Raw genomic sequence first — 15,787 nt, forward strand, 5'->3', positions numbered from 1 at the left:
CATAATGTCATTAAATGAATTACTCCATGATTTAACTTGAGCACTCCTGGATGGATTAAACCCATAATAATTTGACATGGGGCACTCTGTGTGTTTCTCTTGAAGATCATAACTCAGGGCAGTTTTGCTTACCGTGGGAAACTTTCTTTCAGCTGGAGCCTGGGAGGGCCATATCTATTTGTGAAGGACAGGGAGTGCTTTTGTTACCTTTCCAGAGCCATTACAGGATATGATTGCTTGGGGGAGTGTCTGCTTATGATCTGTTAGAAAACAGCCTATTAATAAAACAGAGGCTCTTGTAATAGAGCACTTCTTAATCTTCTTCCTGTGTAGTTATTTATAGGCTGTGACATCTTAATTTGCCTCTCATGCGCATCGACTTCTGTTATTTTAAAAGATCAAGTAGTTTTCACACGCCTCTGAGAATCACTTCTGGGAGAAACTGTCTGTTTTCTAAGGAATCTGACAAAAAAGGTTCAAATCATAAGTTTGTTGTGACAAATGCATTAAGGTTTTTTGCTGGTGTCTTTCTAAAAGGACAGAAGTTATGGGATGTGCTCTTGTAGTTAGTATATATTAATCCTGTATTTGATTACAAGCAGATTTTCCTGAATTCCCCAAGAATTTCTAGCTGCTGCTAATACTTATTTCCCCTTAGCCACCTACCTGGAGCAATATTAAATCCATTACTCTCTACATTTTTGTGGTCCTTGGCTTTCTCAGAGCGGTCCCAGTGCCAGGTCCTGTCACAAGATGTGCATTGACATCCAGAGAAGGCAGATCTACACCCTGGGGCGCTACCTGGATTCCTCTGTGAGGAACAGCAAGTCCCTGAAAAGTGATTTCTACCGCTACGACATCGACACCAACACCTGGATGCTGCTGAGCGAGGACACTGCAGCAGATGGAGGCCCCAAGCTGGTGTTTGATCATCAGGTCAGCCACACTCATGTCACCACATTTCTCTTCACAGAGAAAAGCAAGACACAATTCTTCTTCCCAAAAAATATTTCTGGGTTTCACGTTCTCTGAACTTCAGAGAAAGGAAAAACAATTCTTATCGTTTGCTGTGCCTGTGTTTGTGCCAAAGCAGAATGCAACATGGAGATGGTTTACCCACAGTGATGGGGTTTTGGTTCCTTGGCCTGTCAGGGCCAGGTGTGTGTGTGTGTGTGTCTCTCAGTACTGTCAGCTGAGATTCTGTGCAGTGTGTGCAGAGTTGAGTGCTTGGCAGATTCAGTTTAGATGTAATGTAATATAATGCAATATAATATAGACTAATATAGTATAATAAAGTAATTAATTAGCCTTCTGATAACATGGAGTCCTCCTCATCATTTCTCCCTGCCATGGGGCTCATCCTGTTTCAATACCCTCATCCTCCTGCTGCAAGTTCTCAGTGTTTAAAAGCCAGTTTTGATTGTAGTCTCTGTGATTTCGAGGTGCTGTAGCAGGTAACACAGCAGGGATGAGGAGGGTGTGATCTGCACTCAATTAAATCCTAATAGCAGTGGTGCTCAACGCCACTGGCTGCTGGTGCTCTAATCAAACCGAGTCAGAAGAATCATAAAAACCTTTGCAAACAAATGCATTTTATTAAGACACGTTTTATTAAAGCCCAAAGCACAGTTCATCTGGTTTTAATCAGTCTCCTTGAGCTGGGTTTGCAGATATGCCTTGCCTGGAGGGCCTTGGGGAGCAACTTTTAAAGCAGTGTATGGTACCTTTGGAAGAATACTCCAAGCAAGCTGCTGGACTAAGGCCAGCACAGGAGCAGGATCCTTTCCAAATTGGTTACCTTTAAAAATTGTAGAATGTGCTTTCTTTGTAGAGCTTAAAACACCTTAGAGGAATGGCTACTAATCCTTTAAAAAGTCACATCTGTCCACGTGCTCAAATTAAAAACTTCTTTACTTATGTTGTGTTCAGTGGCTTTTGTCTGCTTGAAAAAGGTATTTTGTTCTCAATTGATTTTTTTTTTTTTTTTTTTTATGAAGCATCGCCAAGAAACAGCACATCAGGACTCATTTTTAAAGCAGCCCAAGATCAGCTTTTATTGGTACTGGCTGTTTTGTAACCAAAGCTGTTGTTTGCCAGCACAATGTGCCTTTCTGCTGACACCGAAAATTAAAGCTACGCCATGTCTGCAGAACAAAAGCCAATCAGTCTTTCTGTTCTATTAATAACCAGTGCCAGTCTCCCAGGTGTTGGGGAAGAGGCACAAGGAAATTGTCAGCTGGCAAGGCTACTCTGGGTACCTTGCTTGCCTCTTGAAATGATTCCTTTTTTCCCTGTTCTGTCTCTCAGGGAAGAAGGGCCTCACTGACTTCTGTCAGTCTGCAGCTCTCCCTCTTCTCTCCCTCAGCACCTACTGCAATAGCAGTTTTTATTTAACCTTCAGAAATGTGCTGCACTAGAAGTGTTTTGTGTAGGCTTTGCTGAGTAGCATCTCTATCTTACTGTAATCTTGTCTGTTGGTTTGCTTTTTTTTTTTCCCCCTCTGGTATTTTGTAACCCTCTGCTTTGCACTTTGTCTGAAAACATCACCTGGAGTCAGGGGGTTTGGTTTGATTTGTGCTGCAGTGCTTCTCATGTGTGCCATAACCTCAGTTAAAGTTTGGAGATTAAACAGGTTTCTGCTGCAGTCCCAGGAGGAATCTTTGGCTGGGTTAAGCCCCCACTTTGTGTTCCAGTAATAGGGGTAACAGTAAATGTGTGCTGGGGATGGCATCTCAGTAACAAATCACAGACTAATTTTTGCATCAGTTGATGGGTGGGCAGTGAATTAGAAGTGATTTTGAATTTCTTCCTTGCACAACCATTGCCAAAGGTGATACTCTGTTAACTCTGGCTATAAGAATGTAGCTTGAAAAGATTCCCATGGATCTTTTCTGTGGAATCTATGGGAAAGAACCTTGTGAATCCTTGTGAAAGACTCTCAAGTACTTTTCCCTGAAATCAGCAGGTTTTTTAGGTGATGAAGGGTACATTAATTTTTTTCTTTTCCACATTGAATGACATATAGAAACTAGACTTGTGTTTTAAATTTCTTTTATGAGATTAGACCTGACAACCATGAAGATGTGTGTCCTTTTCTGTTTGTTGAAGGCTCAGATGTGCAGAGCACTGTCTTAGTTTAGTAGGCATTGCTTGCAGGAGAGGGGTGTTTAATATTAGATCTCAAAGTGTTCAGCTCTTACCTGCTTAAAACGGCTTCCCTGCTTCTTGCAGATGTGCATGGATTCTGAAAAACACATGATCTACACCTTTGGGGGCCGAATCCTGACCTGCAATGGCAGTGTGGACGACAGCAGAGCCAGTGAGCCCCAGTTCAGTGGCTTGTTTGCTTTTGATTGCCAGTGCCAGACATGGAAACTCCTGAGGGAGGATTCCTGCAACGCCGGACCCGAGGATATCCAGTCCCGGATAGGACACTGCATGTTGTTCCATTCTGTAAGTATCCACACCCTGCTTTGATTTATGAGGTCTGACTTTAAGGAGAACATCTGGTTTTGGTTTTTCTTGCAAATCACTCCTGAGTGATGTGTTGTCTCAGTTAATCCAATGTTTGCTGACATTCTGATACTGCTTTGCTAAGTGCAGGAGGTGCTAATTCAAGTTTCAGAACTTTCATGACTCCAACTGAATAAAATTTCAAGTAAAAATCAAGGTGAATTTTAAAGAGTTGATTTTAATATAATAATAGTAAATAAAACAAAGGATGTAGTTCATTTTGACCTAAAAATGTATTCCTTTTAAGTTAGTAGAGCAATTTAGAAGCTTCTGGTCTGGTAGATACTGTGTTGTTACTGGAATGGGACTTAATGGGTGTGCATTGAGTTGCACAGGCCTCAGAGCCTTTGATGGAGGAGCATCCAGCTGCTCTTTGTAGTCCTGAGCAGCTGCAAACAGCTGTAAACAGCTGGAATTATGGACACTTAATCCAGAGCCTCCTGGAGAAGCAGAAGGATGGGGGAAAGGTGTATCTAAGCATTTTACTCCATGTTGGGTATTAAAAACCACCTTCCATTGCCTTTCCAGATGTGTTCATCAACCACATGTCTATTTAGAGAAGAGAACTAAAGAGAATTTAAATTAATGTTGTGGCATTTAAATATTTACTGATACCATCAACTCAAACCTCACCAATCTGAAGGAATTGCTGATTTTACTTCTCTTGCCCTTTCAAGTGAGAGATCAGAATTTTTACAGTGAATGCTGGGCTTTCTGAGCTTTTAATTTTATTTTTGTTTTGAATGGTTCTTTAAAATCTGGTGGAAAAACATATTGCCCCACAAATTCCTGCACAAGGACTTGAGGATCTTTCAAATAGTTGTCTGTGGTAAATATAAGAATACTGGTTTCTGTAAGCACAGGTCATGGAAGTTTAAGTCCTTTTCTGTTTTCTCAACCATTTGAAAGAAAAATAATCTGCCTCTTATGGACTTTCCACTTGGCAGACTTGAAAGAAGCAATAAACCTGTTATTCTTGGCTTGCTCCTTGCCATTTGCCTGTACTGAATTTAGTAATGTGCTGGTACTTGGATGGTTTCTCCTACAGTCTATCTTTTGTTCCTGTTGTGTTTTTAACAGTGATTTTATGATGGACTTTAGAGACAGGGCCTGGTAAGTCTTTAATAATAAACTTGAAAGATGAGCTGCTGCTTTAATGTGCTGAAGTTAAAGCTAGATGAGGCAGGAGCTGCATCAGTTACCTGAGCACAATGATGTTAAACTTAGAAGAGACATCTCTGTTCCTCTTTGATTCATTAATGGCTGCCCCTGGATGTGCCAGGCCAGGTTGGATGGGACTTGGAGCAGCCTGGAATAGTGGAAGCAGATTGGAACTGGATGGGCCTTGATGTCCCTTCCAACCCAAACCACTTATGATTCTGTGATAAATATTGCTGCTAACGATCACAGTTGACCAACATACTGTCTTGAACTCGTAAAGATTTTTTTTTCCCTCCCTTTTCCAGAAAAATCGCTGCTTATATGTGTTTGGTGGCCAGAGATCAAAGACTTACTTGAACGACTTCTTCAGTTATGATGTGGACAGCGACCACGTGGACATTATCTCAGATGGCACAAAGAAAGATTCAGGCATGGGTAAGAGGATAACAACATAATCATTTCCCTTGGTACAAGTGAGAAATATACTGTGAAGGATGAAATATTGTAAAAGGAGAAATATAGAGGTGAAAGGCCAGGTTCAACCTGTGGGATCACGTTGGCATCCTTAACTAACCCTCCATACCCAGGTGAACTCCACTATACAGGTTAAACTTCTGCCAGCTCTTCTGTTCTTTCTGTCATTTGACACTCTCCATCTTGAGCACAATACAAATAATTGATGCATGAAACCACACAGCACCTCAAAAGGAAAAAAAACCCAGCAAAAATAAGAACAAACACCTCTTCTGGAAACTCTTAACAAAGACTAAAAAGATTGGAAAAAAATCTTTAAGCCTGGAAAGGAGAAAGTAAATTGTTATTTTTCTGGTTTTCACTGAGTATAAATTGCCATAAGATAAAGATAGTCTGCAGAAAGGCAGGTAGGGTGCTCAGAGGCAGAGAATTGGAGTAGAGGGACAGAAGTTATTTTCACCAGAAAGATGAGACCAGGCTGTTGTCCTGTTATATTTGTAATAATTACCAGAAAAGAGTGAAAAAAAGGAAGAGGAGGAAGCAAGGCTTCAGTTCTGTGTGATTCATAGCACTGGAGCTACATATCCTGTGTGTAGTTCTGTATGACAGAAGTCTTTAAAAACACCCAGAAGGTCTGTAACATAACCATGAAGAACTGATTTCATGCCTTTTCTCCTCAAATGACAGAGAAAAATGTTCCTTTCTTCCCGAAAAGCCTTTCTGCATGTATAAGCACATCATTTGCCTGTTACAAATACCCTGATCTTCATCCTGCCAGTCAGAATTTGAAATTTGAGTTGCACTGTGTACCACTATGGGACTGAAGTTATGAATATTTCTCATGTTTTGTATGTTCAGTCCCAGCCTTCTCTTCTTCCAGTTACTAAAAACCCCAGGAAGGTAATTCATCTTGAATTTAGGCTGCCCTCCTTCTTTTGATCAGGATTAACTTTTAACAAGTAATTTTGCTGAAATTCTGAAGTCAATTATTGGTGGTGACGAGTTATTGTTTGCTCATTAATTTAGTTATGCCAATAAGGGAGAAAGGTACCCAAGCTCTAATTCTCTGGAGTCATTCATTTACTCAAGTGCTTCCAAGAAAGCACCAGCTCCTATTGTTGACAGTCTCCTTTATTCAGGTGCACATTGCCTGATGCTGCTGTGTACACACCCACGTTCCCTTTGTTGTCCTTAGAGCTTTTAAAGAATAGATTTTCTTTTCTCCAGGAAATTAGTAACATTCTGCCATTTTGATCTTTTCAAGCTACGTGTCTTCATAGCTGGAAGCTTGAAAATATGTGGCTTTAAGCTGACACCTTTGTCTACTTCAGATTTAAAGATACTGAGCTTGTCAGGACGCTGCGCTCTGCTTTTCATACATGAACTTCAGTGTTTAGTAAAGTAAATGAGAAATTTAGTAAATTTTTAGCCCTTCTCCCCATTCCCACAGGCCCTGAAGTCATGAATAGAAGATTTTGTATTTTTTTTAATAAGAAAATGACTCACTGGAAATAATTCACAAGTAGATTTTTTTGGTTTACTGTTCTCCTGTGTGTGGAAAGTAAACAAAGAGATTTGAATGTTTCCATTGCTTTTGAAAGAAAACACTGAGATAATTTGCATTTTAACAGGAAGAGAACAAAATGCTTATTACATTCAGACAGCAAATGTTGACAGCACTATTTTCACCCCAAAAAAGCAAGTCTTTATTGTGCTCTTGGTAGGTAGAGATACACCATTTTGATCTGTCTGAACAAAGTGATTGCCTGCCTGGGTGAAGTTTTAAGCTGCTCAGTGTGATGAGTCAAGTTGAGGATGCCTGACCTAGATGTTCCTATAAAGTCCCATGATTACATTTTGTTCCTGGCTCGCATGTGGCATTCAGTTCTATTCTTAGTTGAGCTATTTTGATTTTTACCCTTTCTAAAAGAACTTAATTGTGCATTTGTTTAAATATCTCGTGGAGTAGGGATTTTTTTTTAAAAAAGTAGTGAAATAGATAATAAGGATTATCAGTAACACAGAGTTGTTGCAATGCTATGAAACCATGGTAATGATATGTTGGTTTTGCTGCTTTCATCTTCTGAGATATTTGTGCTGTTCAGCATTTCTTTGATTTTGTTTGTGCCTCTGATGTTGATCCTGTGGCCAGCTTCTTGGATGGCTAATGTGTTTGGGAGTGATGGGTGATAAGTATCACTTAAATTTTCTTAATTTGAAGTAAAATACATAATTCTAACAAATTTAGACATGCACCTGTGGTGATGTCTTGTATGTGAAGGAAGACAACAGAGGTGCAAAGTAGAGGTGTTTTAGTACCATTGAATAGAGTTTGTGTTTGGAGGAGAGACATAAATGTTTATGTTGATGGACACACTTTTAGAGCAGTTTTATATTTTAATTGCTTTAAAAAGCACATAAACAACACTCAAGCAACATAACCCCCCCCCAGCAAACAAAAATTGTGTATATCTGAAGCATACAGGTGGTCTGGAGATGCCACCAGTCCCAGGTGTCCCTAAGGGCTGGACTGGGGGCTTTCCTGAGTCCCTTAGTCCCATGACTAATTGTGGACAGTCATTTCAGCTCTGAGGGAGCTCATGGTAACATTTGTGGTTGAGGTTTCTGTGATAATCCCCTCTGGCCCTGACTCAGGTGGTGTGTCAGAGCTCCTGCTCAGAGGGAGAATTCCTTCTGCAAGAGGATGTGCAGAGCATCTTATATCCCTTGGCATCAAATAACTTCCAAAGTCAAATGTGAGCAAGCCTTAAAAGTTCTTGTGGCTCATTGTAGTGGTGGAGTGGTTCTTAAGGGCAGCCCACAGATTTTAAAGCTCAGCCTAGGTTTTAAGCTACCAGGGAAGCTCCCAGGACTCTTGTTGGGCAGGTGCTCATTTCATGTACACAACTGTGCACCTGATGGATGGGGAATTTCATGGTTAAGTACCACGGACAGAGGCGACACAGCCCAGCCCAGGAAACAAGGCAAAGTCAGAAAAACATGAATCAAAATCGATAGTACAGCTGGCTCAGCATGGCTAGGGTCCAGCTCAGACAGGCAGCCTCAGTGTGTGATTTTCATCACCTCTTAGTGACACCTGGCATGTTGTGCCTGTGTTCAGGTAAGGTTTGTGGCCAGCACATCCCTTGCCGTGGAAGCATTTTGTTTTGTGAGGGACCTTATGTGCTTTTTATCTTGTGAGGTGCTTCTCAGAACTAATCCCCAAATCCTTTCCTCTACCTGTGAAGATGAGGAGGGGCAGAGGCAGTCACCAGATCCTAGAGATGCCTTGCAGAGCTGCCATAGCTCAGAATTCCATTCAGATTTACTCCCTGACTATGTTTTTCCAAAATCTCAGAGACAACCAAGCATTGGACGTTGGATTGTTGCTTTGTCAACATGACAACCAAACTGTTCAGATGGTCTCCTTAGCTGCTCCTTGGCAGACTGCCAGATGCAGTCTCATCAGGAAAAATCCAAGAGGATAATCATTCTCTTGCTGTGTCAACAGCTGGCCTGGTGCTATCACTCACCACGACTTGCTCCATTAAAGTCTGGGGGAGGTCCTGCTTCCACTTTATAGGAACTACAAGGAGTGGCTTGGCATAATTTGCACCTACCACTCTTTAAAAATTAATCCACTGGGAGGTGCCAGGTTCTGGTGAGCAGCAGTATCCATGTGATGAAGTTTTCTCCCAGTTTTGTAATCACGAGGCAGCACAAGGAGGGAGGATACTTGTGAATTGCTTGCAATGGGACTGGCAGTCACATGTTTTGAGGGTTTCATAACTCAGGTGGCACTAAAACCCTGTCACTGAACTTGCTTCCCTTATTTATCTTTCATGAATCCTTCAGGCATGGTCTGTAGACTATAAATTTATAGAATTGTTTTGCCATTGCTTTGTTTCAAAGCGTGTTGAAAAATTTGCCGTAGTATCCCCTCAAATGTAAAACATGAGATTTTATTTCCAAAATGCTGTCCAGTACTATGAGAACCACATCTGTGTAACCATAAACTTGACTTTAGGTTACCCAGAGAAGCTGTGGCTACACCTGGATCCCTGGAAATGTCCAAGGCCAGGTTGGATGGGAGTTGGAGCAACTTGGAGTAGTGGAAGGTGTCCCTGCTGTGGCAGGGGGTGGCACTGGATAATCTTTAAGGTCCCTTCCAACCCAAACCACCCTAGAATTCCATGAATTTAAACTTCCTGCTTAGCAAGCTCTGTCTCTGTGTTAAAGTTGTTTTCTTGCTTCGATACTGGCAGCAGCCAAGGTTGTGCTTGAACAACTGTAGCTGTTATCATGCACAAGCCAAAAAATATTCAGCTGGCTGAAATGATCACTGTGATCCCATAAACTCCTGTAAGCAGGGACTGTGGCAGTGGGAACCTGGCTGTTCCATGATGAGGTGTCACTTTCAGAGAAAAGCTTTTCCCATGTGTTGTGTTTAATGGAAATGACACTGTACAGAGCTGCAGAGCATCTCCTCAGAGCTTGCTCAGGAATTATTGCTTGCTTATGGAACTGGCTGCAAACTCTAAGCCTGTGTGGCTGAATATTGTTTTTAAATATTGAGGCCACAAGCTTTTAATTTTTACTGTGTAAAAATGAATGAAAATACTGAGTTCCTGGGCAAGGATTCAGACCTCTTATTTTCAGGTAGTTGCTGCCTTTCTACCATAGGCTGGTTAATGAGTTTAAGGGGGAAGAAAACAGTCAGTAGCATAGGAAAAGCATTCACCATCTTCTAGACTTTTTAGGATTGTGTGGTGCTCAGTGATTTCTCTCTACATCTTTTCCTCGTCAATAAGTGATGCATTGTCATAGGAGCCAAGTTAATACCACGTAGCCACAGGCCAGTGTTAAAACACCCAGGGCTAAGTCCTCAGTCACTGCTTTGTCTCTGGAGCTGGCTGCCCATGCTGACCCAGGAGGTGCCCTGAAAGGTGTGGAATTGGTGGGGATTTGCACCAAAGCTGATCTTACATCTCTGTGAAGAAGCTCAAGCGAGGGAACTTGCATGGAGCCTTTCTTATCACTTCATTCACCCCTTGGATCTAATACATTGCAGATAACAGATCTGGAAGTGCTCTGGTTCTCACCCCTTGTTACTTAACTTTTTTCTCCCAAATCCTAAAATTTAAAAAGATATGTCCTAAGCAATCAGTTATTGTCACTGTAATAGACCCATGTTTACAGGTTCAGTTTTGTTGCCCATGCTCAATTAGATTTCTTTCCCAGTGTACATTTTGCTACCTAAATGTCACAAGTATTTTTCCGATATTTCCAGACCGTGTCCTTCTCTAATACTCCAACCATTCTCGTTTGGATTCTCTCCAACATTTCCTGCCAGTCTGCTGCACTTGCAGATGATGAACCTCTCTTACCCCCTAGTGGAAGTATTTCAGTCCTGAGTTTTTTATGGAGCCCTTTTGCTCTGGCAAGGATCAGACTTGCTTGGAAAACATCTTTTTGACGTTTCTGTTGGGTTTAAAGCATCACAGCTTTTCCTGCCCACTGTGTAGTATCTTGTCTTACTGTCTATTTATTTTCAGGGACTTGTTTATCAAATTTGTGTTATGGGGTTTTTATAATGACACTGCATCCAACTTTCTCATTTTGTCCTCCTCTGCGAAAGACCAGATGTCAACTCTTTCTTGCCTAAGGCACTACTTAAATACAGTTTCTACCCAGTTGCTTAGATAGGTCGCAGAGTTTATGTAAGTTACTCCTTGTCTCTGGCCCTTAGTAAATGTGGGGATTTATATTTCTGATACTTTTCTAGGCATTCTGCATTTCAAACAGTCTCAAGAAGAGATTGATTTACAGCTGAGGGAAGCCTGAAATTACTTGACTTGAATCTTGGTTTGATTGCAGTTGCTGCAGATGAATTCTATTCTTAATATCAAGAGGAAAAAATCACCAGCGCTGAACTTTGGCAGCTTTTCCCTCCTTCATTATTTAAATAATAATTTCAGCTTCGGGAAATCGAGCATAAACGAGATACAAAATTATTTTATTTAACAACATTTCAGGAGGAGGGATGGGACTTCCATAGACAAGTTTCAGATGCTTTGAGTATCAGTGGTAAGAGAGCAGCTATGTTCCTCATGATTATAATAATTTTCATTTCAATGAGGTATTAGTGCTCTGAAGATTTGCACAGGGTGTTTTTTTTTTTTTAATATTCCCAGCTTGGTCTCAAATGTTCAAAGCAGCAGATAGGGTTGCAAAGACATTTTCCATGTGCATTAGCATTGCTGATCAAATTTAAGTGGCTCTCCTGCCAGAAATGTCTCAAGCAGGCCTTGAATTTAATCCTTTTGGGTCAGCAGCTTAGTCCCTGACTATGCAAGCAAACATATTGCATGATACTTCTCAAAAATTAGCAATTTTTAGTCTATAGTCATCTTTCTGTTCTCAGTTTCCTTATGGGATGACTTTCACAGTCCTTATTTGCCTTATTTAAAAGCTAAGTTCTTTGTGGTTTGCAGATAAAACAAGGTGTGTAGTCATTGTGTCAGTATTATTCTCTTCTCTAATTATTCTCTTATTTTTTTTCTCTTTTCTACCACCCATTTTGCTTATAAACTGGATTAATTTTCCTTTAAAACATTGTGGCAAAATTGGAGGCCAAACTAGACAGGTTTATGCTGATGAGGGCTCCAAAGCCTCTTCTTCCTGTAAAATCATAAGGAAGGATTTTGTCAAAGGAAGTCTGAGAATTAGTTACCCAAATATATTCCAGTTTCTATTTAAATTTACATGAGAATTAAGCATTTAATTTTTTTTTAGAGAAATGCTTAGGTTTTATGGTATTGCTAAATTCTTCAGTAGGGACTAAAATTGTAGAGAACCAAATTCTACTCAGAATTTTTTAATTCCTTTATTGCTTTCCTGGCCTAACAAATGAAAAGAGTGAAGCATGAGAATGAAACCAGTTACAGGATGGGTTTCTAAAATACCATTTTGTGTATTCCCCAACGGCAATATTAAATATTTTATTAACATAGGGCTCCTTTTCTAGGCTGTGGGGGCAGTTCAGTTAATTGCAAGGAAGAATTTGCAAAATACAAGACTTCTGAGAATTTTTCATGCCAAAATCTTGACCGAAGGCCAGGAACCTTTACCAGCCTTTGTAAACTGACCCAGAAAGAGAAAGGAGACAAACAGGATCTGTAAACAAAGATCACGTGCCCTTCACAAATACATTTTGGAAGGATGGTTGCCTAGGGAAACAGGAAATGGGGAATTACACAACAAACAAAAAGGACTGCCAAACAAATTTGCTGACCTTTTTTTTCGGGGAATTATGGTGAAAACTATTGGAATCTGTAGGATTTCACCATATTTCTAAATCTGAAGGGGGGACAGAGAAATAGTTTGGTAATTACGCCACAACTCTTCAGAAGATACAAAAAGTTTCTTTGATATCTTTGTCCTGCAGGGTTGTGAGCTATAGAATTGAGAGGTCATCTTGAATTTTTTGGAGTTTCCCAGCTTTTGCAATTAAGCTTTCTGGAATCAATGCTTCTTTTTACAGTTGAGATAATAACAAAACCACTCCATTCATATTTGTAAGGGTCATCTGGTCATTCAGCTCTATATTAGGCAGCTAATCCTCATTTCTGAGCTGGTCATCTCCCAAATGGCTCTGTCCATATCTTTTCCTAGGAAACAGCAGCTCTCAGAATGGTTTGTGTTTTTCTTCCAAGAGTCAGAGATGGGAAGAGAAGAATTTTCATTGGACTTGGCTTTAACAGGGAAGAAGTTGGCCTCTGCATGGTGATTGCTGAATTGCAGGGGGAAGGAAACTCATTTGTCTGATGTTTGGATCCCTCCTGCATCCTCTGCTGTTTCCAGCATGTAACTTTTATTTTCTTTTCTCAGTTCCAATGACAGGTTTCACTCAAAGGGCCACCATTGATCCTGAACTGAATGAAATCCACGTTTTGTCAGGGCTCAGTAAAGACAAGGAGAAACGGGAAGAGAACGTGAGGAATTCCTTCTGGATTTATGACATTGTGAGGAACAGCTGGTAAGTCCTAACTTCTGACTTCCACACTGACTTTATTTAGAAAGCAATCCTGTCTCCATAAGGCAGCTCTGTAACCTCTATTAACCATGGAATTGTTGAAAGTTGTGAAAGACAGCTGAGTTCCCTTTAGGCACCTCTTTTTCCCATTGTCTTTAGAAGTAATAATGGCAATAATCCAAATGAGAGAGGGAAATCATGTGAACATCTTTATTGAAGCCAGGTGGAGGGGATGAGGGAAGTGAGCAGTTAAAAAAGGCTTTTCCTGCAGGAAGGGTTCAAGGCCAGGATTCAGGTCCAGTGCAGCAAATTCAGTCCAATGTAAGTTGTTAATAGTAGTGTACATGGCTCTAGTTCTTAGAAACTGAGGAAACTGGTGCAAGTGAATGGTGATGGAGAAGTCTCTCTGCCAAAAGGGACATTCTGAGAAAATATCTCCTGGTTTTGTAGCTCGTTGCCACTGTTCCTTTCCAGAACTGGCAGAGATTTTATGTTCAAGGCCTCTTCTAAAGTGGGGTCAATCACTTCAAAGGTGTGAGTATTGTTTTTAAAAGTGAATTCTCAGTTATAATTTAAGTCTGCTTAGAAATCACTGAGTGAAATACTACCTCTACTATAATATGTAGTCTAAAGCTCTACTGGGTTCAAGATGTTTTCTTCCATGATAAAAAAATACTTCATGCTGACAGTTCTGTAGGCAGATAATGTAACATCTGAAGAGCTCCCCAAAGCTTATGACAAATAATTTTCTAGAATCTTTTCCTGTTTGACTTGTGCTTGAGGACTGTTTTCAGCCAGATGACCTCTGATTGCTGGCTGGCTTCTTTGTAGAGCTATGGGATGGGATAATAGAGGACAACATTAAGAGAAGTAAGAAAATCTTTAGTGTTTTACATCATTTGTACCTTCCAGCCTTTCAGCAACTTTTCTGCTTCCTGTAGATACAACTAATAATTCCTTACTACTTTGAATTTCAGGTCTTGTGTCTATAAGAACGACCAAGCAGCAAAAGAGAATCCAGGTAAAAGCCTTCAGGAAGAGGAGCCCTGCCCAAGGTTTGCCCATCAGCTGGTGTATGATGAGTTGCACAAGGTAAAAAGTGATTTGAATTTTTTTAAGTCTTTTTGCTCTGAAAATGTAGCTATTTCCTTAAAGATGGTACAATAAATATCTTTTTTGAATGTTTGGATTAATATGGTGAATAACTCTCACTTCCCATATTTTGAAATATGGTGCTAAACTACTTTTAATGTCAATATGAAGTAAACATGAGATCTGTTCTCACACTTCAGAACACACAAAGCTTCATTCATTATTCTTAGGGATTTAATCTCACCTTTTGGTGAATAAATGTGAACAGATAGTTACAAAAATTTCTAGGAAAAGATATGTTTGAATGAGCTAATCACAGTTAAGAATCCTCTGAATCAGAGGTGCCTGACTTTGCCCTGCATGTCAGAAGGAACTGTCATTCTTTAGCACTGTCAGCCTCCAATGGACACATTTATACTTAAATAGACTTAAAGTTTGGTTTAGTGTATATAACAGCTCAGTAAACTCAAAGCTCTGTACATATTCACCAGTAAAGCACAAACCCACAGATGAGGTTCATAAACTCATGAATTTAAATTACTGTGACATGTTTACTGGTCCTTTCATGGATTTTTCTAAAAATTCTCCCTAGTCTGAAACAGTCTGAGTTAAAGAAAAACATATTTTAGTCTTGCATTCTGTGGGATGTTAATCAAATTTGGGAAACCCAGCTAGCCCAAAACTTAAGGCATTTAAAGGAGGAATGGGTGCAGATTCTGTATGGGGAAATGGCATTGCTGGTTGTCTTCACTGTAATGATACTGTAAATAAGTAAATACTGTTCTACTTTTACTTCTAAGTGTAAGGCACCATGAGAGAGTAGTATTTTCTGAGTTACTCTGAAGGTTGCTAAATCATCACAGTTGCCCAGCTTTATCTGAGGAGCTGTTTGATGTGCTTGTTTTGAAGAGTCTTATTTTTAGAAACCTCTGTTCCAATGACCTTTCTAAACTCCTCTGATATAAATAAGGAGAGCCTTCAGCAGTGGGTTGCAGAATACATTGTTTTGAGTGATTATTTTTAAAGCCATGGGGAAAGGTAGGCTGTTGGACTTGTTAAACTTCAGTATTTGAAGGTCCTTTGTAGCATGTTTAATATCAACACTTCTGAGTCTGAAACTACCACACGATGGGAAGAAAAATGTAGCAAAGAAATAAACAGTTCTTTTGTGACACTTCCACTCTTCTGGAAGTTTGCCTTTCTCTAGGTCTACATTGTGCTGGACTGGGCTTGCTCTCACTTTACTTTGGATGTCTTCAGGACTTCCAACTCACTTTGTCAGTGCTTAAGGATTTATCATGCTCATAGGCTTTTCCTAAAGAAAGAGTTTGCATGAATTTTGGATGTTCATCTATAAATATCTCAGGTATCTGCTAAAGGGATGTTCTAACAGTACAACTCTTTTATTATCTTAAAATGTAAATTGTTTAGGAGAACTTTCTTCATCTCTAAAGGGACAAAGTGAGGCTGATAGTGAGATGGAGCAGCTTGTCTAAAAGGCAGAGTTTATCC

At 40.1% G+C, this 15,787-nt stretch overlaps 1 protein-coding gene across 1 annotated transcript in view; it reads left to right on the top strand.

The window, feature by feature from the left end:
* The window catches only part of MKLN1 (muskelin 1), a 102,795-nt gene that overhangs the window by 65,190 nt on the left and 21,818 nt on the right, over window positions 1–15,787 (top strand). Inside the window, exons 10-14 of the mRNA XM_066551052.1 lie at window positions 724–936; window positions 3,232–3,453; window positions 4,980–5,109; window positions 13,039–13,186; window positions 14,161–14,275. Of these exons, the coding sequence (XP_066407149.1) occupies window positions 724–936; window positions 3,232–3,453; window positions 4,980–5,109; window positions 13,039–13,186; window positions 14,161–14,275 (828 nt within the window). The remainder of the gene's footprint in view (window positions 1–723; window positions 937–3,231; window positions 3,454–4,979; window positions 5,110–13,038; window positions 13,187–14,160; window positions 14,276–15,787) is intronic.

Source organism: Molothrus aeneus, chromosome 5, assembly GCF_037042795.1.
Source record: "Molothrus aeneus isolate 106 chromosome 5, BPBGC_Maene_1.0, whole genome shotgun sequence".
NCBI classification, from domain to species: domain Eukaryota; kingdom Metazoa; phylum Chordata; class Aves; order Passeriformes; family Icteridae; genus Molothrus; species Molothrus aeneus.